Source organism: Corvus brachyrhynchos, unplaced genomic scaffold (assembly GCF_000691975.1).
Source record: "Corvus brachyrhynchos isolate BGI_N302 unplaced genomic scaffold, ASM69197v1 scaffold281, whole genome shotgun sequence".
NCBI lineage: Eukaryota > Metazoa > Chordata > Aves > Passeriformes > Corvidae > Corvus > Corvus brachyrhynchos.
The window spans coordinates 1,448,618-1,475,505 of record NW_008236509.1 but is presented as its reverse complement, the minus strand read 5'-3'; the positions used below and the strand labels follow the sequence as shown (position 1 = coordinate 1,475,505).

At 42.8% G+C, this 26,888-nt stretch overlaps 1 protein-coding gene across 1 annotated transcript in view; it reads right to left on the bottom strand.

The window, feature by feature from the left end:
* Positions 1-5,237: 5,237 nt before the first annotated feature.
* The window catches only part of TEAD1 (TEA domain transcription factor 1), a 153,871-nt gene continuing 132,220 nt past the window's right edge, over positions 5,238-26,888 (bottom strand). The window contains 4 exon segments of the mRNA XM_008644058.2: positions 5,238-11,058; positions 11,712-11,864; positions 12,753-12,893; positions 23,533-23,706. Coding sequence (XP_008642280.1) covers positions 10,945-11,058; positions 11,712-11,864; positions 12,753-12,893; positions 23,533-23,706 — 582 coding nt within the window. The 3' untranslated portion in view covers positions 5,238-10,944.

The window sequence follows — 26,888 nt, the reverse complement described above, 5'->3', positions numbered from 1 at the left end:
TTTCCCCCCTATGTGGGGCTGTCCACACTCAGGGCCGTTTCCTAGTTTTCAGCAGAGCCAAGCAACACATGCTCTAAGTCCAGAGTTCCAGCTTCTCATCAGGTACTTTTCTAATGGCTGAACAGCATCTTTGTATTTAACCTTTGAACAAAAAAGCTAAAATATTATACAGAATTCCTCTATTTCTATTTGTTAAAGGAACTGGGCACCCCCACCCCCCACTGCCTGTTACTTGGGCACTCTGAGGGTGACAAAGCCAGAGATCTCCTCTGTAATCGTGACCATCTCTTACACAGAAATACTCATCTGTCCTCTCAACAGGCAGCCAAACACGAGCTCCAGGTGACGTCTTGTTTCCTCAGCCCTGAGTGTGTCTGAGGGCTGTCAGCCCCACCACTGCCCTGTTCCCCCTGTTCTGCAGACAGGAGCAGCCACCACACACTGTCCTAATCAGGAGGAGCTGGCTGCTGCAGCTGACAGGCACTTTCACAAGTCTGTGCTGTGCAGTGCTATCTCCATGGCTTTCGTTTCCTTGCCCCCCTTGACCTCCCATCTATCTCCTTTCACAGAAAACCTGTGGGCAGCCCCTCCCAGATCTTTCTTATCTGTAAATCTGTCTACTGCTGCATCCACAGCTTTCCCATGCACGGACACACCCAAGAAAGCCTAATTTGTCCAGAAACTTCTGACGTTGGCAGTGGTCACTTGTAGCTATCCATCCACTCAAACACAGAGAGCTCTGCACCTGTTCTCTCAGTACTTCTGAGAGCTACCTTCTCAGCTGTTATCTGATGTTTTTCTCCCCTTCCTCTCAGTGGTTTCCTACTCAGCTTATTGACCACATACATATTAATTCATAATAATGAGCACCCTGTACTCTTTCCTCAGGCAGGTCCTCTGGGTTCATTCCTTTTTCTTTGATACATTTCCAGCTGCCTCCAGCTGACCAACACTGACTTTGGCTCGGCCTTTTTATGTGTCTGACCAGAAGTGGTGGAAAAAGGCTCTCTGGAACAGTCTTTGCGCTATCTCCTGCTTCACCAGCTTCATCTTCAGATCATGGCTAATCCCTATGGCTAGTTCTTCCTTTCCATTAGCATTCCAGTACCTTCAAGCTAATGTCCTCCATTGTGCTTGTACTTACTCCCTTGGTGCTACAGGTTGCAGGGATAGAGGGCTCTCCTCCCACTTCCTCCCCAGCTGAGAAACCACACTGGCCTAGAGCAGGGCACATGGAGAGCCTTCCTGACCACCTGTGTGTGTCCTCCCAGTGGCTCTTGAGCCCTTAGCCTTGCTCTCTTGGAGTTCCTGTTAACTGTGTACCACTTCCAGCACTGATGTTCTTAATGGGAAGATGTTTTGTTTACATGGAAAAAGAAAAAGTGAAGCTGATACCATAGCTCTGAGTGCCCTGCATGCCCTGCAGTGAAGAGGAATTGTGGAGCCTGGTGTTCAAGGAATAGCCTTTCAGAGGAATTGTGGAGCCTGGTGATCAAGGAATAGCCTTTCAGAGAAGGGGGCAGATGGAGAGAAAGATTCTGCAAAAATGAGAGGGGCTGTCTAAGATCTCAAGACACCCCTCTCATGTATTCACTGCTCACAGGACACTGTCCTTTGTTATCTGGGAGACGTGTGAAAGCAGGCCAGGAAAGCCAGGAAGTTTGGAGTTTGCTGGTTCCTGCCCCAGATCTCCCCGTTCCTTTGTGCTTATCCAGAGCCTATCGCTGGTGAGTCTTGGGGCACCTCCCAATTATTACTCACCACCACCTCCCTCCAAACAGGAGATCACTGCAGGAGATAGGGAGTGTGAACCCTGCTGAGCCTGGTGTTCTGGCTCCCACGTTATTGCTGTTAACTCTGGGGTGGACTGAGCCGTTGAGTTTCCACCCTTCGTGTTGTTCTGGCGATAAAGTTCAGATTAAACCTAGTAAAAATATAACATAACCATGGTAAAACCAATACAGATATTTCACAAAGAAGCCATCAAATTCTCTGTGCTGTGGAATGCTGTGATATGTGTGCAGGCAGTGTGGTTGAATCTAGTCCTTCATTGCCTGAGTTTTTCTCGTGGGTTCATGTTAAATCTAATGGAAAGGCCAAACAATAAGAAGACCCCATTTTCCCCTTCATCCCCTTCAACTAACATAAAACTCTGTCAGAAAGGAAGTACCAAAGAGAAGGGTTATAACCTGGATGCTGTTCTTGTCCATTTGGCCAAGTAGGAACTTTTGCTCAGTCAGAAGTTCAACATCACAGGCAAAAGGATAAGAAAAGACAAGTATCTTGGAAAAAAAAATTAAATCTCTGATAACACTGCAGAGAACATATGATTTAAGCTGAAAGGAATTTTTAAAAGTCTAGGAAAAAAAACTTCCTTATTCTTTGGTCTCTGCCAACAGAAAAAAAATGGAGAACTATCTTTAAATATGGCTAATAAATTTACCTGCTTGGGGCAGAAGAAAAAATCAGTTTGTAGTTTGTTAACCCACTGGGAAAGTCAGCTGCTCATGCAGCTCAGTGCTCTGCTCAGAGGGTAAGTTTGGAAGCTGCTGCCATACCCTGTCTGTGCTGGAGGTCCAGAAGGCAGAGCATTGAGGTGCATTGCAAGGCAAGGACTAATCCTCTCACTGACCTGTACAAGTAAGAGGAATGAAAAGGGACTTGTACATATTAATCACAGCTCCTGCACCTTTCTCTCTGGAGGCCCCAACCACCATCCATAGTGGGACACTGACTTTACAGTTAGGGGACAGCTACAATGCCTGAGGCTCCAAAAGATAGTTTTCAGCTCTTAAAGCTGATAAAGATGTTTAGAAACAGATTTATGAAAAAACATTTGGTTCTTGGCTTTCTGCTCCCGTTTGATAACATCAAGGTTACACATTTATGCTCTTAGCTCTAGGACAGAGTGAGGGGCAAGGAAAGGAGTATTTTTGAAATTCACCAACTAAACCTGCAATGGACCCTGTGCATGCACCCAAGCCCACACATCTGCAGAAAGGTGGCTTCAGAAATCCCCAGTGGTGAGTAAATTGAGAGCAGTCACTTGCACTCAAGTGTCTTTGCTCAGCTGATTGTTTCAGATACTCTTCTGGCTATTGCTCATTTTGCTTTCTCTCTCTCCCTCTCTCCAAAACAAAGCTGCCAGCTCCTCATCTGCCAGGGAGGGTTACAGGGTGGCTTGCTAAGGGTTTTTGGGCTTTATTGAGTCTCCCCAGTGAGGCACACAAGAGTGGAGGTCTCCAGCAGCCCTTTCCCTTAAGCTTGAACAGGATATGCCCCAAACTAGAAAGGGCTAATAAAAAGTAATGCAGGAGGGGAAAAAATACCCCAAACCAAACAGCAGCAAATTATATTTACCTAGGTGAATGTTTGTCTGTTTTGTTGTAGTTTATATTTTACTCTGATTCTCCTGCCTTCTTCTGATGGACACTTTTTTGATGGTGGTAGGTTTTAATGATCCTTTTCGTCCCTTCTTCCTGTTTTGTCCTCTCCTCATCTTTTCATTTTCTTTGAAAAGCAATACCATTCTACTTATTTTCTCCCAGTCACTTGCACTCTGGGTTTCTACAATTTTCTTTTTCCCTCCACTCCTAGTACAGTGTCTCTACCCACTCCCTCCTGCCCTTACCACCTTCTAGTGTCCCCAGCACATCTCTAGCTCTCAGGGAACATCAGCAATCCTAGAACAATTTACAGCCATTAACCAGTGAAGTGTCCCACCTCCCTGCAAGGCAGGTAATTATTTATGAACACTGCAAGGCTGCCACTGTTTGGGGTAACAGATTGTTCAGCTGTTCCTGCTCGAGGGGCCCCACACAACAACAGTGAGGCTGCAAAAGGTCAGGGTTGGGATGAACAGCTAGAGCTGCGTGTGGGGACTGCAGACATCTGCTAGCACATTGCTGAGCTCTGAGCCCTCCTTTTACTCGTGGGTTTGTGAGCATGAAATGTCTCCTGGATTTGTAGTGTCAAATAGGCTATATCTCAAAAAAAATTTAAAATCCAGAGAGAAGTCCACGGACCACAGATGGATTCTGTGCTCTAACTGGTCTGGCTTCTTTGTTCCCTGCTCGTGCAAACCATCCCACGCTTCATCAGGGAGGGGCTGTGGCTCCCACTGAAACCAGCTCCTTCATAAACTGATGGTGACACTACATGGGGACTCCCAGCCTGAAATGCTGTGTGACATTTTCCCAAAGGTGGAAGATTTATGGGTTTAACCTAAATTAATTAAGAAGCAGAACCTTAATTAAGAAGCAGGTTGCTTCTGAAACAGCTAACACACTTCAAAGGGCTAAAGCCATACACTTAATGGGAACAAAGAAGAGAAAACAGGGTCAAAACAGACCATATCTGTGCCTTGTTCTCACCCCATTCATCTAGCACATGGAGGGGGGGTGCTCTGCTGGTATTTTAAAAATAGCAGTGGAACATCTGCCACCCAAAGGAGAATTGGGGAGTGTGGGAGGGGTATGTGGTATATTTTATTCAAAAGCTGCTGCTCCCCTGTGGAAGCAGAAGATGAGCCAGATGTACTTTTTTTTTCTCTACCAAGTCCTGCTCGCTTTCCCATTGATTTCAGTTGAGCCAGGATATCTCTCTTAGTCTCTTTTTCTTTTATTTTTCCCCCTAGCTAGGTGGTTTCTCTTTGTGAATGCAGGAGGCAAATTAATCCTGTTTCATCCTCTCATCATACCAGGTACAGCTGTTAGCTGAGGGGCAGGTGGTTTAAGAAAAACAAGAAACGAGTCTCTTGAAAACACGGCACAATTTTAGGACCTCAGTTCCCACAGAGCTCGGTGTTCTGGGGGAAATGACCTTAGATAACCACTGTGCTCGTCAGTCAGTTCTAGTTGCTCAGTTAATGATGTATTTGTACCATTTATTCTGTAATATTTTGAGCAGGTCATTCCTAACTCTGGAATTAAGAGAGATGGGTGGCTTTTCCCATTGTAATGGTGTGGTTTAAATGATGTTTCAATAAAATCCACCACTGTTTCTTTAGGAAGACACACAAACAAGAAGCAGGATGATGGACTCTTCATGGAACACAGCTTCTAGATGTGCGAGCCTCAAGCACCATCCCTCCAGATTTCTGTAAATCCTGCTGGATCTCCTTGGCACCTTTAGGAAGGTACACATGTATTGCTGCAAGTCTGGCCTTGTGCTATTTTGGAAAAGGGTTTTGAAAGCTACACCCAACATTAAGAAGAGATTGATGTAAGAGATTATGATAAATGCACAAAACACTTTCATTTTCTTTATTTTCAATCGATACTGTATGAATACAAAGTTTCTAGAAAGCTACAAAAATTCTACCACTTTATCAAGAAGGCATCAAAATGTGTCACTTTGCAAAGACATGAAAACACCTGCAGTAACCGACACAAAAATAGCATTTTTAGAGTGATGAAATAATTGCACTTAACTGTCATGGATATTAAAGTTATCACACATATGTACCGCGAAAGCTAGAATACATTTTTTTTTTTTACAAAGCACTTTATAAAAAAATTCTCTGCACACAAAACCTATAATTTTCATATTACTATCATACTAAAGATAAATTCACTTTAAAGCCAACACTTAAAACATTTTAAACAAAAAAAAAAGGTACCAGTACCTACACACAGACAATAACAAATACAAGAATACTGTACTGCCAAGAGGTTTGACTGAAACTCCTTTTGAAAGCTTCTGCAAATATGTTAAGAAAACATTGGAGAACATTCAGTTTTTTCCAAGAGCCTTCCCTCACTGTCTAACCTAGAGGTACTTTATCATCAAAAGGCAAGTTCTACATCAAAAGTTACCAGCAGCAGTACAATATTAAAGTAACCACTGACCATATATGAATATGCTTAAGTCACAAACCCATTTTATACACATTACACAAATAAACATAAAGTGAGAATTCCATTAAGTCATTTACAAATGTGAACAAATGCACATGGCAAAAAAACCCCAAAACAAAACAAAAACCCAACCTGTTTTACATAAAATGCACTGAAGAATTAAAGGCTATTCAGGTTTTCAATGTTATAAAATTCTTTTGTCTTTTTTTTTTTTTTTTTCAGGCACATATTGTATTTTTTGTCTGCAGTCGTGAGCCTGAATCAGAGGCCCATAAAACGAAACAAAACAAAAACAAAAACACATATTCTGTAAGGAGGTAACAGGGATCCATCTCCTTTTAGTCAACTGAGTGCATTTAAGATTTAATTTACACACTAAAACTAATTACATGATCTCAGCAAGAATGACCTGAAAAGTTAAAGGATGAAGATGTCCAGAGTGTTTCTTGTACTTTGACTTATCCAGCCTCAATCTTTCTTAGGGGGCTAAACATCTCGTTATGAAAGATAAGAGGGGGAAAGGAGATCATCCTGAGCAAAGGACAAAGCCGGGCTCTACTCCCCACATCCGCCGCGCGCCCGGGCACGTGTATCCTCATGGGAAAAGGAAAGGGGGGACAACAACAGGGCTCTCAGTGTGACTGACTGAGTGCTCCAGGAAAACTCCCAGGGGAGCTGCTTCAGACAGCAGGCATGCCCCAGGACTCGCAGTGGGAAAATAAATAGATATGGATTAGCACGTCAAATGTCGTATCTGCCTCGGACTGGCCAGTTACTTACATTCAACATTAATGTACACCCTTCATTATTCCCAATAGCCCATCCCATGGGGTTCCACGGGAGAAGCTACTGCCAAACTGAGCTGTAGCTGTGGTGGAGGGGGAAAGTGAGAAACAGGCATTAGATCTGCAATTCCTTCAAAATAGTGGTGCAGTACCTAAATAAAATCAGTCTGGAATTCAAGTAAGTAAAACTACATTTGTGAGTAGTAATTTTTAACAGCCCCAAATGGTACCATTATGCTTGTTTGAATGAGACAGAGGTGTAGTTTATCACAAACATTGACTAGCACAGCCAAAATGTTTGGCAATAACTGAAAAAGTGTGCTCTGCTTGTGGGCCAAAAGTGTCTTTGCCCTACCTCAGTCTCATTGAGTTCAACAGGATTACTTGTCTTCTAGAGGTAAGTGAGATTTAGACCTTGAAGGAATAACAAAAATAATATTTTAGAGAAAGGGAATTTGAATTATCACAATATTTACCACACAGTGTCACAATATTTCTCTATATAAAAAGTTAATCTTAGTTTTCATCAAATACTTTAAAAATCAAGTTAAAATTGTATTCACAACTATATAATCCCTCTGACAGCTTTTGGTTTTGCTGATATTTGTTCCTTTTAAAATTGTTAAAATGTTGCTCCTCTTCCCATCGATTTCAGTTGTAGTGGAGAGTATGGCCCCCGTTCACAGAAGGTATCAAATACAGACATATTATTAAGAGGAGCTAACTTTTTTTTGTTTTTTTTCCAAGACATCATTTGGGAGGAAAACAAAACAACCCTGTGTTCTGAGTCATGCTGGCCAGAGTTTCTCTACCAGCACCTTCATCCACAAGGCTCACACTCAGCGTTTCAATGCTTAAACCCACACAATTGCATTTACCCTCGCTATGCTCAGCTCTCCATGTTCGTCTTGTTTTATGTATCTGACCTTCAGCGTGCACAACTTTGTAAACAAAATCTTCTGTCTAAACAAAGAATCTTCACAGATACCAAAATATTGTTAGAGGAGATCAATGAAGCCATATTTGTCCACTGAAATTCTGTAGGATACGGATCTCTCATTATGCAGATGCGTGATTGGATGAAGAGAATATAAATGCGAATATTTTCATTTTTATATCACAGACGAATCAGTTGCTGGTTTGCAATGCTGTCAGAAATGGCAAACAGTAGATTTTTCGCCAGCAGGCTGATCATTAGCAAAATCCTTTTGCTATGAATGGTGCTCTTTTGTGAATGGAGGCCTGTAGATTCAACCTATTCCAATAAACCAAAGGCATTACGGTGATAACTAAATATTTTTGGTCTCTCTACAAATTGTCATTATTATGGCAGCACTTTTCTAAGCTGGAATTTCAAACCAAAGGCACTTTCATGCTAGAGTGCAGAAGAGTCACAATTAATTATTTGGTCATGAAATTTAAAAAGGCAGCATTCATTAATACGATTCACTTTTCAGGGAGAACTAGGAATCTGTAACCTTTCCTTTTGGTATAGGCATTTCACTGCAATGGGACTGACTTGTACAGACAGCTGGTTTAGACCAAGCAGTCAAAGAGCGTTCCTGTGGGGAAAAATACGGATATTTTAAAAATGGAACCAATTAATAAAACAATGTATAAAATTTAATGTTAAGAGGCTAAAGGTACTTCTAATATAATGCTAAGGCACTGCATATTGTAATGCTTTGGCAGCTCTCAATTAAAAGGTTCCTACAAAAAAGTAACAGTAACAAGATAAGTACTTCCAGCTTACAAAAGAGCTCACAGTTTACAGGCAGCCTGTTGGACTACACACCCCACACTCAACAGTTGAAGGATTAAGGCTTTTAAGAATTAACATATACAGGGTATGGATCATTTACAGAAATGTAAAGAAAAGACGATGGAAGTAGCTTCCCTAATATTACATATGTGAACACCAATAAACATTGTGACTGTTTATACCCTATAGTTATGGCATATGTAGTGTGCCAGATCCTATTAAAAAAAAAACTGTACCTGGTTTTGCACATTGACTCACATACTTTATATGCCTTAAAGAGTTTGCTTGTTATTAAACAAAAAAAAAAATTAAAAAAAAAAAAAACACCAAACCCACAATTCAAACCCTAAATAAAAGACAACTTTAGAACAAAAAACAAAAAGTAGTTTTTGACTTGTAACACCAAGTGCTTAGAATAAAGGGCTACCGTTAGGCTGTTACAATGCAGTGCTTTTCCTGATGTGATGGTTAGTGTTAAAAATGAACGTTAAAAGAGACCTTGCCATGGACACATTTCTCTGTTCACTTCGCAGAGTATAAACTGAAAGATCATCAGCCCTAATATCCACAGCTAGACATCACAGCAACCATCCACCTCATGGAGTCAGATCAGGCTGAGGGACTAAAGCAGCCTCCCTTCCCCTCGGTGATGTTTGCACCCTCCTCGAAACCGAGACCTCTCCAGCGTTAGGGATGATGATGGTCTGACCCACTACCTTGCCTAGGCTCTGTTCTAGTCTAGACATTTCAACAGTGGGCAATTCCAACAGAAAGGACTATGCAGGGATCTAATTTAAAGAAAAAATAAGACTTGCTTGTTTGAAGACTACAGCAGTGTGCCTGGGAGTAAATTCCCTGCTTGAATTGTGCATGGGAGCATATCGTAAAGGGCAGGGAGGAGGGGCCTGCAAAACGTGAACTTTGATTCAGGACTGCCAAAACCTTTCCTAAGAACCATCTCTGCTGATAACTCATCACTGATCTTTAAGGTGGCTTGTGCTTGGTCAGGCAGCCCTCAGCCTTTCAGACAAATGTTTTGCCTGAGAACCCTCTGCTGGCCCAGCACCTGCCCAAACAACTTCTGCTTGGGACACGAGAGGCAGCAGGAGGAGAGGAACTGAGCAACGCCCTCTGTGCTGAACGGGAGGGATGAGGCTGCTGCTCTCACATGTGGGGACCTCAGGCAATCACTCACACCCACAGCTGTGGTTCAAAGCCTTACAGTGTTAAAATATCTCCAGCTGTACTTCACTTCTTGGAGTCTTCCCTGAATTTATCAGAAGGACGAATACTACCACATCCAAGAGGACAGCAGACCCCATGTGGTAGATGTGTGTTTGTTTCAGAGAAGGTCTTTGCCAGACCTGGAGAGACAACTGGGAGAGGTGTAAGAGCACCATGATTAAGAGGAAAAGGAGGAAAAAAATAAAATTCTCCGCTTTCCAATCTTTGCCTGATGTTGGTTGTGATTTTCTAGTGTCTCACAGATATTAAAGCTGCTGATCCTTTCAGAGGTGTACACACTCTTCTTTCAAACACATCAGTGTTTTGCTTTCTGTTTGCGAATGGCTTGATGCTGTCACCATGTCAGTTGTTTCCGTTCATCTCTTAATTTCAGAGTTGCAAGTTTTTTGCTCATCTTATTAGAAAACATAGTTGTCCATATAAAATATAACCGCACACACGAGACTACATATAATGCAAGTCTAAATCTTCAGTATTTACCTACTTATTGCAAAATGAGCCATCTTTTTCATTAAATAATCAAATTTTCATATTAGTACAATACAACTTTATACTCTTTTAAAATACACTAGATATGTTAGGGGTAAGGGATGATGTTTTCTTTCTCTGCAATACCTGTTTGAAAGTTTAATGGATTAGAAGATTAGTTTTAGCGTTGAGAAAAAAATACAAAATTTGCCTAATTTTAGGACCTGTCTGTTTCTATCAGGCATTTCTTAAGGCTATATTTTTCATTTGGTTTCAAACAGAAAAATGTTTCATTTTAAAAAATAATTTAGTGAATTACATTCGTCCATATCTTCCACCCTAATTAGTTACAAAGATAATTCTATAAAGATTATTAACTTTGTGTACTCATTTACAGTTATAGCTAAAGATTCATTTCAATTTCACTTGCATTGTAAAACAAGTATTTCATGTTGGAAAAAAACCCAAAATAAATTCTTATAAATGCTGTCAGTTTTTCCCCATGGCAAATGCTCTGTCATACGTTTTTCTATCAGAATTAAAAATAGGCCTCCACAGACAGAGGCGTTAGGTTCTTAAATACAGTCTTCCCAAAGAACTGTGGTTTACAAATTTGAAGAACACTTAGTTTTAGAAATAATTTTTACAACTGTACCAGAATTTCACAGCTACAATTATATATGAACACATTAAAAATGACTTCACTAAAACAGGATTTAGAAAAATGTGGGTGAAAGTTGGGCCAGAGGCACTGCCACTTAGTGTTGAGGTTTACAGTCTGTGTTTTGAAAAAGAAGTGAAATGAAGTGTATATATAAATAACTGCTCAGTCCTTTACAAGCCTGTAGATGTGATGCTGTGCTCCGTGTTCGCTGTTCGACACTTCAAATACACAAGCCATGCAGAGCAGGGTTTCTTGTGTATCCCTGTTTGTCACCACCTGTGTGGGGGAAGGAAGAGGCAGATGGAGCATTACACATCTGGAAAAAGCAGGGCTGAAACAAGAAGTGACCGGTGTCACCTCGGTCCTGCCCCAATCCCGCGGCAGCAGCCAAGGCAGCATGGCTCTAAGAGCTTGGCTGAGGTGCCACCACAGAGCAACAGGGAAAGCAAGCTGGGTCACTGGATGAAACTGGCTTAAAGGCCACTACATGGACCATTCTCTGTGTTTTAGGTCACCTGTTGGGCATTTGCTGCCTTTTTTCCCTGCCCAAGAACTAATTAATGCCACTAACATCTGCAGCATTGTAACCGAGCCCCAGTAAGGACACATCAGGTGAACGCGATGGTTCAAAGTTACTGCCTCAGGCTCTCTTCAAATCCCAGATTTGAATGGAAAAAAGGAAGAAGTAAGCTGAAACTTGTGGAACATAACAAAGATGTTTGTTCACGCTCACAGCCAGCTGAGCCTTTTCATCCTGAGCGTCTAAAGCGTCCAATTCCAAGAGAATTATTCTGAAGTCAGTGGGACAGTTTCTTTGGTAAGAACATGACTAAGGCATTTGGAAACTGGCTTCCTACGTTACAAGCTGAGCAAGCCATACAAAGCCTGAGAATATCTTAGAAGTGGAAAAGTAAAAAGCCAGTCCATACCAATAAAATTGTGAAGTTTTCCAAGACGCTGTTCATCATGTATTTCTCTGGTAAATGCTTCAGCTTGTGTATGAAGTTGATCATATATTCACACATTGGAGAGCGGTTTATCCTGTACACGAACCGGCCATTCTCAAACCTTGCATATTCAGTCTAAAAAAACATAAAGAGCATTTAGAATGTGATAACTCAGAAATAGCAAAGAAGTGACCACTAAATATGTCCTTCTCTTTTTTTTTTGTGTAGACAGGAAAAAGAGAAAGTGGCTCAGACACACACTTGCCTGTTCTCTGACTCCCTGCCCGAGCTATGCAATGCCCTGCTAAAAATTATGGGGCCCTTGATTATCAAAAATTATACTATCACTACTTGTTCTCTAACGTGGAAATTAACAAACTGAACAGATGAGGATTATAAAGTCCCGAACTGAGTAAGAATGAATTGAGCCAAAAACTGTGATAAGATGATTTTACAGGAGTTTTGAGGTGCCTGTCTGCAAAGGGAACAGCAAAATTAAGCTTATGTATTTATGCTGAAGTGCTCACATACAAACATAGATCTATTATTGCATGCTTTAATAGGCAATTTAGGAACTCCAGAAAGATGCAGGACTACAGCTGGAAGAAAACCAGACTGACTTTGATTCCCGAAGGAGGGTAAGGCTGTGACTCTCGGACTTCTGCTGTCCAGCTACCAATCCCTCAGATGAGCTACTCAGTGGTTTACGAGGATTTTTGACTTTCTCTAAGCTTGGAATATAGGAAATTACTAAAACCTCTTTTTTATGGTTAGAAAACATATTTGGTATATGAAAGGACATAAACAATGACCAGGACATCTGTAAAGGCTCAACCTTCAGCTCTAGGCTAAAATTCCCCCACTAAAACTGTTTTGTACATGACAGATGTGGGTCTGGGGCTTAGTCCCCAGCTGCAGTATCACTGTACAACAAACCAGCCAGAGACCTGACCATGCCATACAGGTTTGTGCTTAGGCAAGGTAAAAAATAAATAAAGGCACATATCCCATCACATCACCCACCTCTACTTTTTCTACTACTTGCTTTCCAAATGAGCAGACTTTGGTGGAACAGGTGATTGTCATGTTTTCTGAGCTCTCATACTGACTGGTGACTCCGTAAAACGCTCCTGTATCATCTTGGATGTTGCAGTTTAAGTCAGCCTGTGGGAAAAAAGGAATGGATGGTGAAGATTTGATTTTTCATTTGACAGTGGGAATAGCATAAGCTGTCATTAGCTCCCCATTCTTTTCAGAAGTAAGGGGGGGAGCTTAATGGTGATGACAGTGACAGTGGAAAAAGTCTGTCAGGGAAGCAGCGGCCTAATTGTTGCAGTAAAAACCTGAGGAAATCAGCAATTTATTCAAACTTTAAACAATAAAAGATGACCCAGTATTTCTGTGGGCTACAGGTGATGTTCTTGTCTGGCAGATAGCTGATGAAAACCCTGGAGCAAAGGAATGATCACCTGCAAGAAGCCTGGCTCCAGAGCCAACCCCTCTGAAGTGAACCTGCCTTGCAGTCTCAAATTCAGCTGAGCCACCCCACTTCAGAGAGGCCACAGCTCACTTTCTCCTTTTCCTTTCTTAAAGCAATGAAATCCCCATGGCAGAGGGAGACAGCTGGGCACCACGGGATCGATCTCTGATAAGACTCTGCCGGGCCATATGGCACTGATTCAGCAAAATACTCGACTTCACAGAGCAGTCTGACACAACCCCAGGCTCCCTGTGTGCACAGAGCCGTGCCCACCACCAGCAAATACTGCTGGAAGGATTTGCTGGCTTCCAGCATTTCTCTGCAGCCTCAATAACCATCCAGCTGCCTTTGATATGCAGCATCAGAGACCGAGACTCAGAGGATCAAGTGAGGAACAGCGCTACCTTCAATTATTCATGTCCGAATCCAAGCCCTGTGCACAGCAGGATTAATTTGGCTACAAAGCAACCACACAGGTCACCTGCTGAATCCGGCCTCCCCGGGCCTGCAGCAGTGCTGGAGCTGTTCTGCCACTCTGCTCTTTGACATCATGGATCCATTTTCAAAAGCCCTCCATTTAAAAGCATGCTAATATGGATACAGGCAGAGTCTAGGGACGTGCCCAGCTGGATTTGTTGATTCAGGCATTAGCTCTGCTGACATCTTTGATGCCCAAGGAGAGGGTGGGCAGGGTTTTCCTTTCATGTGGAAATAGCTGATCAGCTACTGCAGCATGACAGCTAAGAATCACCTGAATTTGCAAGTTATGCCGAGGTGAGCATTTTAGCAGGGAAATGTACTTCTGCAGCTGTTTCACTTGCAAGTCTAACTCTGCTTGGTTCTATTCCTAATACAGAAATGGAACACAAAATACTTGACAGATACTTTCGTGTTTACCCTTGGACTTTTTAAAAACCCTGTTTACAGGAATGCTTACCTATGCCCCATCCCTGGAAGAGTTCAAGGCCAGGGTAGATGGGGCTTTGAGCCACCGGGTCCCCATGACAAGAGAGTTGGAAATAGATGATATCTAAGGCTCCTTATGACCAAACCATTCTACGATTCTAGTGTGGAACACTCACCATAGTTCAGGTCATTTGTAACTGCTATTTAATTTTTAACTTGGCAACAACTCATTAATCCTCCTTAGTGTCTGCAGTCCTTATTTGTGGTACGGCCTTCTGAGGCAATATTCTGATAATAGCACACACTGAGCTAGTCTGTGGTACAGAGAAGACACAGGTCTAAGGTTACTTGGGGCTGGCTTTGTAAATTAATCAGTGGAGCAGCCTCCTGAGGTTTGCACTCAGTAACACAAACAGCCCCACAGTCACGTATTTTGCATAAGAGGAAGAAATCCTATCACTGTTGCACCTTGTTTCTTGCACCTGCTTTGCGTGAGGTCAGCAGTTAATGTTTAATGTGCATCTAAAGCAGGGCTGTCACAGGGAGCTGTAAGGAATTGCTCAGAGCTGGTAGTAAATAAGCAATTTGCCATCACAGCTGGCCTGCAACCGAAACATGGCAAGCATCTAAACACAGCAAACTGCAGCAGCCATCGGCCACACCACCGCTGCTCCACCAGAAGAATTCGGATTTCTGATAGAACAATTGCACTGCTGTAATTAATGGTAATAATAATAATAGAAGTAATCTCTTGAAATGCAATTATCCCTGCTGCTACCACAATTGCAGTGTTACTAGCAAAACATTTTCTCTCCTTTCAGATACGAGCAAAATATTTAGGAAATCATAACTAAACCACCCCTCACAATTTCACGTTGTCAAAAGGCAACTGCCACAGACCTTGCTTTTCGAACTCCAATAACAAATGTTTAGAGAGTTAAAAAAGGATAACTTTTTATCTGCTGACTTCTGATTTTGAAGCCCACTGAAAAAAAACATCTAACTGTTGTATTTGCATGCTGACACTTAACCTGGAAAAGTAACACATGTGGCCATCTGGCACCCTGTTGTTCACTCCCACAGCTCTTCCAGCTCTTGTGAAATCACCGGGAGGACTGTGTACACAAAACATCCAGGCTGGGGCCTGATGTTTCAATGAGGGACACTTGAAACTATCACTCAATTGTCATGATTTACTCTGATGCAATCACAACATGGTTCCAAAAGTCCCATGATGACCATATAGATGAGAATTATCTTCATTTACTTGTTTGCTCTTCAATTTTTTTTTTTTTTTTTTTTTTTTTTTGAGTCTAGCCCACAATAAAGGTATTTTCAAGGAAGGACAGAATTCTCTTCATAAACAGTTTTCATGTTCAAATAATTACAGATTGCTGAGAGCTGAAGCTTTAAGACTCTTCAAAAAAGTCTAACACCAACCAACATTAAAAAGTCATAGGAGTTGGCAAGCAAATGCTCTTGAAAGAAGGCTTCACCAATGCCTCTTTTAGTACTGTAACAATTGTCTTAAGGACTTAAGTGTATTATTATGGCTCAAATAGTAAGGGATTTGTCTGAACATATACAGCTAAAAGCTAAATTGTATTTCTTAAACTGATGAAATTAAAATAAATTTTTTGCTGGTTTTCTCCTTCTCCAAAAGGTTATGGAAAAAAAAAAAAAAAGAAAGAGAAGGCTACCTATGTGGCTGTGAGAGTTGTAGATGTGGGAATAAGGAGATGTGTTATAAATGAATGTCCTGGTATTCAGCTTTAGCTCCTTACCACTGTATTGATTCCAGGGCTTGTGTCTACATTTTAGAAGGGATGTTGGAAAATTGGAAAGTGTTCAGCAAAGAGTTACAAGAATGATTTCAGGTCTGGAAAACATCCTTTGTAGTGAATGACTAATGAAACTCCATCTACTTACTTTTTCCAAGGGAAGTTTTTCCACAACCTTGTCATAGCCTACAAGTTGCTACATGGGGAAGAGTCTTCTCCTAGATTAAATCTTGCAGAAAAGGACATTAAAAGGCAGAAAGCTAAAGCTAAGCAAAAGCAAAATGAGAAACAAGGCAGGGGCTGGTAACCCTGATGGCAATGGAACGCTGGCATAATTCTCAGATGAGGAGAAATCACCATTACCTGGGGTCTTTTTTAACCAACTGAATATCTGACAGGGATGCTCTGGTTCAAGCAGGCTTGGTGTTGTCCAGTGGCAAACATTACTTAGCAAAGATCACTGCCTATGTTACATGAGAGGCAAGAGCACATAAATATAATAACAACAAAACTGAAATACAGGAATTTATCATATTAGTCTTCTCCTTATAATTTCCTATTTCAATGATCCTTGTGAAAAACATGACAACAGGCAAGCTTTTGGGGTGCTGCTACCAGCTCTGGTGCATTATTTCCACGGTGCTCTGTCTCCAGCTGTTCTCCTGCACTCAGATACAGATTGCAAGGCTTCCTGGGCTGTAAAACAGCTTTCCCTCCTGTATGGCTTCTCAGGCAGCTGTGCTCTGGGCTCCAGGCACTGGGGTTGGGGAGCACTCTTGCTGCCTCTACAGATAACTTTTTGAATGGTGACTTCAAATATATTGGCATGAGTTCAAATATTAGGGCATTTAAAACATTGTGGGATGATCATGTGTGATGAACAGGAGTCCATTTACTCACTGAGTTTTAAAGATCAATGCAATTTAGGGGGGAGAAGATCCCAAACCACAAATGGAATTTTAAATTTTTTTTTTCTTTACTTTCAAGAGTAGAACTCTAATTGAGATTTATTTCTGAGCACTGAGTTTCATACTAGCTGAATGCACTTGGAGGCGGGAGAGGCACTCAGCTTTTTGGCACCCTATCTCCAGTGTAAGAGCATGATTAATTCATTAATAAAGCAGAGCTTGTCAATGGGTAGCACTGGAAATACTACATATTAAGAGCACCAAGTGTTTGATACACTGAATGAAGAAGCCTCTGCCTATGTGCTGGAGGAAACACCTAAACAGAGCTGGCTGCAAACAAAATAAAGAGTAAAAATAAATCCAAAAACCATCTTCCCATTCCTTTCCCAAGAGCTCTTGGGCTCTGTGCTACAGGCAGGGGCAGAGGGTAGAGCACTTGTGTAATAATAACAGCTTTGGCTACCAAAAAAGCAACTCCAGCAAAAATTGCTGAGAAGAGTCTAAATCCATCCTGCTGAGTAGAAGGAAAACAGCACCTACTGGAAACAGTGGGATCTGGGGAGGGCCAGAACAGCTTGCACTGGCACTCAGCAGTTAACATTAAGCACATCAGGTCACTTATTAACAACATATAGGTTTGAGCAAATGCTGACTGCAGGGAGGTGTGTTACTCATAGACCGCATCGTGCCTCTCCTCCTCCTCTGCAAAGCACCCCCAAAGAGCAGGGATTCCAAATTGTGAAGCAATTTTTTCCAACGGGAGCATCTGGGCCGTTGGCACGTCGCTGTGCAGCTCAGGAATTGTGTCCAGGTCTGCCACATGGTTGGGCTTGTGATGGACAGGCCAAGCTGCTCCAGCTTCCCAGCCCCTTCCACTCATCATCCAGCCCCCGCATCAGCCTGCACAGGGCTCCTCCTCAGCACCACGTGAGGCCCCTGTGCCTAGAGGGCCGTGGTGGGGAAAAGCAAATGGATGTCTGCTTTCTTCCATACCTAATTTGTTTTGCATACATTTGCATGCTGGCCATAGAGCCATTCACACTACGGGTCCCATTTGTGAGCTGCAGATCATTTGCCAGTCAAGCTGGCGAGTGTGTGTGTGCGCGTCTGCGTGTGCGTAGGGAACTCCAAGATTCTGGATTATGCAATATAAATTACATGTAAAAATAGAAAGAAAAACAAAACAACAAAAAAAGGGCAGTAGCTGCAATTGTGCACGTGTGAATGAAGGGCACAAAGAATCTCTGCACCTTTTAAGAGGGTTGGAGGCACATGGGGATAAATTCAGGAGGGGGTGGGAGGAGACCACAGGCACAAGCCATTTCTGAACACTGATTACATGGGTAAATTGTTTGTTCCAGTGCATCACAAAGAGAAGGAGCATTATTTTTCATGCCACAGCTGTTTTGAATAAGAATAGGAATAAACTTAACTATCCTCCTCATGTTACTTACCACTAATTATGGCATATATTTACATCTATAAAACAGTGAAATTTTGGGAGACATAATTTAATGCCCCTTTATTGTGTAGATTCCTTTATTTCCATCCCACATTTGAATTTCAAAAATGTTTAGGACTTCAAAGCATCTTTAAAAGCTTGCCCTAATTATAATATGCATTACTTTCTAAAACTCCTAGTTTGCATTGCAGATTCCTGCAAATAGAGGCATTCATTTTAAACATCAATTAATATCATCCACGCATCTTCAGATGAGTTTGGGTCTTTGTTTCAGAGTTGCAGTGAGCTCTGACTAAGCTTTTCTCAGTTAGAAGAATCATTCAAGCTACTGCAAACATTTAAAATTAAGCCAGTGGATCAGATCCATAGAAAGCCCGACAGGCCAACACTAATTTGTATCAGTTGGTTTTTTCCTATGTCACCAATGAGAAAACATCCCTCTTCCTTTCAGAAATATTTTCTTCCCAAATCTGTCCCTGTAGCTGCAGAAACCAGTTCAGGTTGGCACAGAGCATTTGGCAGTGTGAGAGACACAAAATCCCGGCATGTTATTATTGCAAGGTGGGCTTACACCAGCATTAAGGATCCCAATGGAGGCAGGACCCACTGCACAGTGCTGTAGGTTCCATGGAAAAGTCATGAAAAATTTGCCTCAAAATTTACAGTTGGGGGTTGAAGCAAAACCTGAGAGAGAAATAACAAACCTACAGCAGCAGAATTTAGTCTAGGAGGCCTAAGTGCATGGTTTAGAATTACAGTATTTAAGAATAGTAGTGGGCAGTCAATCAGTAGGAGAAGCATTAGATATGAACACGAGTAGAACTTCAACAAATAAAAGAAACCAGTACAGGCACCCTGGGTTGACTTAGCTTTTGGACAGGCTAATTGGAACTTCAAAGAGCAGAAAACTTTGGGGCTATTCCCAAGTCACAAAACCAGTTTAAATACAAACTAACCACCAGGAGCATTGATCCTACTCAGATTAAGGTTAGATGGCATGAATCATACCTGGTTGTTTTACAGAGATTGGGTTTAGCACCATAAGGTGAGAGAAGCAGGATTGTGCACTCAACTTGCAGCCAGGGAAAGGTTCCCTCTGCAGATATTCTCCAGCCTTCCCTGAACTCTGCATCAGTGTTCTAGGACAGCTTTTATACTTGTTTGGAGCATTGATTTCTGTTTTAATTCTATAGCCCTGTAATCTCCAGTCTCATATCCCTGTCACACAAACTTCCTGTGCCACATCATTAGGACGTTGTTCCTTATTTACAACATACCAAGTAAAACTCCCTCAATTATTGTAAAAGTCTAGCTTCTGTGGCAATTTCCCTGAACTCTGTGGTTCCCAGTGACTGCCTGGGATAAAGGAGAGGAACAGAGTCATTGCATTCCTGGTGCAAGACCAGGACCAGGGAATTGCATTGCAGGGCTGTAAGGTTGGTTGTTTGAGGTGGTGTAGGAAGAGGAGTCTCTTCCTTTTGTACCTCCTGCACTGTGAGGTAGGAAGAGGCCCAAAAGTGTGACATCCAGATGTTTCACCAGGAGTGGGGCCAGAAGCTCATCCATTCCCAGCATCAGGTTGTGTTTCCCATGAGATACAATCTGCACGAACCAAAAAAGCTCTGCAAAGCAAAGCAAACTTTGCTTTGTACTCCATCCCGGTGCTGCCTTGCTAAGTCAACTCCACAACTGCCAAATGTCTTCCTGCAAGATCTCAGACCTTTCCCTCCCACTTTTTTTGTAATCAGACCTTATTACCGAAACCAGGACAACAGGGAAAACTGAGCTGCTGAGCAGCCTGAAGCAGAACCAAATGGGAAAGAGCCAGAGGAGTATTCTTTCCAGCTACCAGAGCTCAGCTGCTTTCTGGCTTAGTCATCCTCAGTACAAGTACTCATCTGTGGTCTTCCTGTTTCCCATATATCCGTTCCACAGCGGATTGAACGTCTGAACAAAATACCCTCTGTGCTGCCTCCAGTGACATGCTGACTTCCCTTAAATCCATTTGCAGGGTCACCATCCCTTCCGGCATCAAATCCTCACCTTCACTTTCAAGCTTCTCACGTCATGACACTCTCCTGCTTCCCTTCTCTGGCTTGCCTTGACTTCTTTCACTCAGACCCTGCTTTTCTTTCACTGATTCTCCTCAGAGTGCTTTCACACCTGTACTTACTTGCCCAACCAAAATTCACTTTCCTCTTTTACCCACCAAAACAAGGACTGCCACAGTCACCTAGGATGAAGCAGCTTACAGTGCTGAGCAGATGATCGATGGCTGCATGATAATAAAGGAGGAAGGCAACAGAAAGGCTGGGAAGGGGGAAATGGTAAAATAAATGGTGAGACAATATTAGGACTAAGCAATAACCACACATCATGAACAGAACCTGGAAGGAGGTGAACTTACAGAGTAGGAGGAGGTAGCAGATGATGAGAGAGTAAATACTTATTCAGAACTGGATATTTAATTCAACCAAAATTAATCTATTCTCATATGACTAAACTTCAGGTTACTTATAGGGTCAAAAACGTTGCCAGCAACCTGCGCCAGCTTTACCCTGGTGACTGTTTGAAGCAGTTTGTTAACACTCCCCATAAAAATGGGAACAGCATCCTTTTTTTCTGAAGAAACACCCTGTTGGGGTGAAAGAAATAAAAGACAGTGAGCTGACAGTTTAGGATCTAATTCTCATGACTAGTCAGACAGCTATCTTCTGGTTTCCCTATACATATTCCTACATATGTTTAGGGCTGGGGGCCACAAGTGTGAAGTTTATTCCTAGAAGAGTATTCATCGTGACTCTTGCAACACTCAAACACTACCTCAGGCACCCTCTCTCTGCCTCACTCACTTGATGACAGAGAAAATCCACTGGTCTATTTTAAGACCATGGCTCAGGAAAGTGTTCTCACCACATTTTTAATGTATAACTCAGAAGGATGTTAGCACTGTATGTTTTTTAATCTCTAAGCTAATACAGCACAAAATTGCATTAAAAGGCCATTATGTTGGAAGGCACGGTGAGGTTAGGAAATGTTGGATTGAAGTTGCCTGCACATCCTGACTGCTGAACTGTATCATGTCACAGGCTTCAGCTACACAACTGCACATTCACCCTCTGAGCAGCTACAGAACATTTCTTTGTCTTTGCTGTTCATTGTGGCCCATTCCCTGCTTCCTGAACACTGCTCAGAACCTGTGCTGAACACAGAATTATACATTTTATAGAGCCTTTTTTCATGGCATCACTTTGAGACCCTATAAACAGCCATGAGTCTGATTTGTCAGTGACCACCTGGTGTGAAGGGCTGGTATCACCCCCACGTTACAGATGTGGGACGGAGACAGGAGTGTTAAACGTGTGCACTTCTTGGAGGAGACAAAGCAGAGAAGGCTGGCACTCGAGTTTTCAAATTCAGGAGTATAACACAGACCTCAGTGATTCAAAGAAGGTCTCTACTGGCTTTAGGTATACCTTTGAGCATTCAGCATGCCTGAAAATCAATTTCCACATGGAGAAAAAGCAGAACATACAATACATCAATTACCATATCACAAATCTCTGCTGCGTCCACGTCTAGTATAAAGTCTGAGGCTTATCATTCTCTGTGGGAAATGAGAACAGGCATGTGAGGTGACATTCATTTTTGCCAGTGGGTTTTGCAAGTATTTATTATGGGGAGTGGATTGGAGAGATGACGGTCCTCAGCCGAAGCCAAATTTCACAAGGAAATGTATTTAGTGGTCACAGACCCTTAACTCTGAGCTCTGCTCCTCTGCAGCCAGATTTCTCCTACTGTTACATTTGTCCTATTCCCACCTCTCAGAAACCTTTTTTGCTGTACTTCATCCCTGTGTTTCCCTGCAGGCTCCTTATCCCAAATGCTCCTTCTTCCCCACTGCCTCCCTCTTTTTGACTCCACATTCTCACCTGCCTGTTCCAGGTCACTCTCTCAGCTCCCACTCCTATGCTGTCTCCTCTATCTGGCCCCTTTGCTGAGCCAGCCCTCAAATACTTGGTCTACAGCTCCCAGACCCAGTTTTAAGCCCCGTGAATTTCTCAATGGGTTTCTTTTGCAGTCCAGCACAGCTCCTGCTCAGTGGCTTAGTCCTTCTACATCCAGATTTGAGAAAAAAAGTTTCCCTTATTCCATTTTCCACTATTAAATCTGGTGGCACAGAAACTCTTTGAAAGATATGAAGCCTGGGGGATTTACAAGGTGCAGGGTATCTCAAATCCCATAGATAAACGCCAGGAAATCTGATCATAAGCAGTGGTTCCAGATCAACCTTTTCTGGCTTCAGCCTCAATCTGTCCACCCTGTAATTAAACCCTGAATATGCCCCTTTTACTGAGATTTTAAAAGAAAAATTTAAAATCCTTAGATGATAACTACTGCTATGAAAAGGAGTATACCACAAAAAAAAGTACTCTAACAAATTAGTGAGTATAAAAAGCTTTAGTATAAGCATGAGGTTCGGCCTGCAGATTTGCTGATCCTTTTGGGTGAACCTTTTAGCAGTTTAGGGGGGACTTGGATAATGGTTGGACTCAATGATCCTAGAGGCCTTTTCCAACCTAAATGATTTTATTATTTTATTATTATATCGCTAACAGGAGATTTTGTAAATACAGTAAGAAAAAAACTGACGTATCAGTGAAATTTATCATGACTAGATCAATACACAGCATCCCAGCCCTCCATTCTAATTATTTTTTTCACCCTTGCTCTGATATGGTAAGTTTTGGAGCAGAGTGCTGTGGCTGACTAACAAAAAGGCAAGTAGAAATGTGCTTCAAGAAAAGCCCAGCACCCTCCCAGCCTCACAGTTGTCTCAGTTCCCATCCCGCTTGGTCCTCTCTTCACAAGCATGGGCTGATGGCAGGACTGATCCTTGCACCACTTGCACTTGGCAGAAGCTGCACCTCGGAAACACCCAAAAGCAGGCTCCACTGCCGTGCCTTCCCTGCTTTTCCTTGGACCACTAGATGGCAGTTCCCCATCTCCAAAAGGGGGCTGCCGGTACCTGTTGGCTCCTGCCCAGCAGCTGCATAGTCAGGCAGAGCTGAGGCACATCTGCCTCTGCTGCTCTGACTTCTGGGGAGCTGTCAGCAGGAGTGGCCCCGGGCCAGCGTCCCACCTGAAGGGAGAACAGCTTTGCACTCGTGCATGACAACAGAGGGAATTTCCACAGGCACCCCAAGGGTGCTGAACACCACACACAGCCCTCGTCGACAGGAGGGGTCCTCCACGTCTTACTCACCCAGAATTTTACGAGGAAGAAAGCGTTTTGAGGCCCCTTCCCAAAGAGTTCCTTCAGACCGCCCTTCTTTTCAGGAAATTTGTCATAAATCTGACGAATGTCCACCGACTCAAGCAGTGGGTCACTGTAAGAATGGTTGGCGTGTCCAATGTGCACGAAGAGGTGTTTATTGTACTGCAAGGAAGAAACAGGAAAATCAGTGCTGTAGGAGAAGAATAGAGGGTTGTTACGGCAGGGGGCTGCGCTTTGATGGATTAAATGACTCGCACATCGCTCCTGGCACTGGGATTTTCTGCAATATGGTTTCCATGAACAACTTCACTGATTGTGTCACAGACCCTTGTGAACAAGGGTCAACATCAAAAAAACCTGTGTCCCCACTGCAAACCCCAAAGCATGGGCCTCTGCAAGGGGGTTATTTACATTGCAAGACCCAGTGGCAGCACGGTGATAAAGAGCCCTTCACTGAGCATAAAAAGATGAATGTGCTCAGGAGGAAAGCCTATTTCTGCTCCTTTAGACAGTGCCTTTTAATGGCCAGCGTCCTCAGAGCCTGATTTTCTGCTCGTGCCACAGAACCCACTCATGCACACCGCCTGTTTGTCTATCAAAAAGCCCCAAACCTCTATCTGTAGCACATCTCAACAAAAAGAGATGGAAGGGATTTCCTTCTAACTGCAGGATGACAGTAGCAAGAAGGCCAGTTACTCGGTGTTGCTGTTCCTGTAGACATTGCCCTCACTGCATGTCCTCCTGTATTTTGACCCATGTAATATCAAAGAGCCCAACTTTTCCCCCTTCCCTTGGGAGCCAGCTCTGTAGATGACCATCCCTGCCAAAACACATTCAGCTTCAATTTCCTATTTCTTAACTGCATCCCATCACACCTCATTATAATCAAAGGAATCACCTCGGCTTTCCTGCCTGGGTGAAATCCTTGGCCTGGTGGAGTCCACTCCAAAGGAGTCCAATGTGATCTTTTAGGGGCTGCCATTCCTCCAAGAGAACCTTTCAGCACCCGAAATGAAAGTGGAAGGATGAACACCAAAGACCCTCCACCAGTCAATCAGCACCTCCTGGGGTCATGAGAGCAGAGTGAAGGAGCTCCAGAGTGTCAGGATTAGACACTGGGGGTTTTCACCATGCAGATCACAAAACATTTCCCTAAATCAGTTAAGGGAAAGCTGATATGCAGTCAATGAACACTAGAAAACCCTGTCACATTGAACAGATGCTGTATATAAGGGGCAATTCCCAAAAGCTAGGCACAAATAAAATATTTAAAACCCCGAAGCAAACCTCATTTAAGCTATTTTGTTTACAATGTACCTGCTGAATGAACAAATTGAAGTGACAAATCTAAATGAATTGGGCAAGCACTCAGAGCCTTCCTTCGGTGTGAGCAGAGTCTTCCCTAGCAGATGTCCAAAACTCTGGGGAAAAGGAAATGGACTGCTAGATTTCTCCACTTAGTAAATGAAATTGAAATCTATTAAAAAATCATCTAGCACAGTGAAATCCGAATTTAGAACCAGAGAACACGCATCTGGGTATGAGGCCAAAAATGTGATACAGCCTGTGTTTCTTTGCAGGGTTGTATTTCTTTCTAAATTTTCTGGAAGCAGAAAGGAAAGCATAACATCTTAGCATTTGCCCAAGCAAAAGAAATGTGGGGATTGTTTCCTCTCAGTCTTGTCTGCTGGAGTTGTTCCAGGTTGTACAAGTAACCACGTTTTTATGGAAACAGAACTGAGGGCTCAGATTCTCCTGTAAATTCTCCTTCTCCCCAAAAGGGTGTCTCTCTCCCAGCCCAAAGATGGCTGTGGAGGGAAGGGGGAAGGGAGAGCTGTATTTTACAGTTTGGCCACTGCAAACTCCCAAGACAATTCACACACTGTACCTTATTCTGCAAGTCAGGCAAATACACAAATTGCTCAGTATCCAAACTTCAGTAACAGCAAACACATTTATAGGGACATGGAGCGTGAAGTCTTACTACTCTTTAAATACAAAAGCAAAGTTGGAGGCAGCTGCAAAGCTGCCACAGTTGTCTGCAGAGCTCGCCAAAGCACCAGATGCTGCTGCAGCAAAATTTCTGAGCGGGTACAGTAGGACAGATGGTATGACATCACCTGACAACATTCTTAGGACAGAAATGTTTATTTTGATATTGCAATGTGTGATTATTTTCTCCTTATGTTGCTGCAATTCCTATGCTAAGTACAATCATTACTAAGCTAATTAGACATGGCATATTTCTGCAAACTAACAAATGATAATGCAATATTGGAGCAGGGTAAATGGATACTGAAATGATCCCTATCATTTTTAGACAAACACGCTCCACGACAGCTACTGATGCATAGATAAAGGCAAAGGAGCAAAGTTTTATGCCTATATTTTTGAGCCCATTAGTGTCTGAAAAGCTTAAAAACATCCTCATTATATTGAGAATTCACTGTTGATTTAGACTGAGTATTCCAGAGTCATTGAAGTACATTAGTTGCTGAGGAATTTACTCACACTACAGCATTTAAAGGATTTACATCTGGCATCAGGGCAATAATGTGCTTTAGATGCCATAAACCAGCACAAGTCAAATCCTGTATGTTTTAAGTACACAAGTACACAAAAACAGGAGGAACATTTTCAGCTCTGTCTTCTGTGTCTGCATTACACGACATGCCCTGGAGATGGCTGCCTCTTAAAGCTGAGCTCCTTCCCTTAAAAAAATTCTAACTATCCAAAGAATGCAGTAAAGCCATGAAATATGACTGTTGTCAAATAATACCACGAGAAAAATTATAATCCACTTAGGAATCTAAAAGAGCCAAGACAAATTGCCAATGGCAGGGCATGCAAGCTGGTGCAGAACAAAGACAAACCACCTACATCTGCTTTATCAGCCAGCACATATATTTGCAGCAGCTCCTCACCAATTTTGCACTTATATTCTGACACAACCATACAGACCAGCACATGGGGGGGGGGGTGAATGGCTCCCCATGCACAGGGTGACGTAGATGCCAAGCAAGGTGGAAGGCAGGTGGCCTGAGAGGGAGCAGCTGTTTCTGTGGGAATGATCTTGCTCACGGGCACAGCACCCTGAGTGCAAGAGTGCTGCACCCTCCTGCTGCACCCAGCCGTGATTTAACCTGCCCAAATCCCACTGACACAGCTGGGAGTCACCTGCCTGACCAGTGATTGTGGTTCTGGGGGGAGCAGGAGCCAGGTGGGATGGGCTGACTGGGACCCAGGCACTGGTGTATCAGCAGTCTGTGTGCAGCTCTAACTGCACCCTGCCCAGCCTCAGCCCTGCTGCCTCGCTGTATCTCGTAAATCTGAAACTCTTTAAT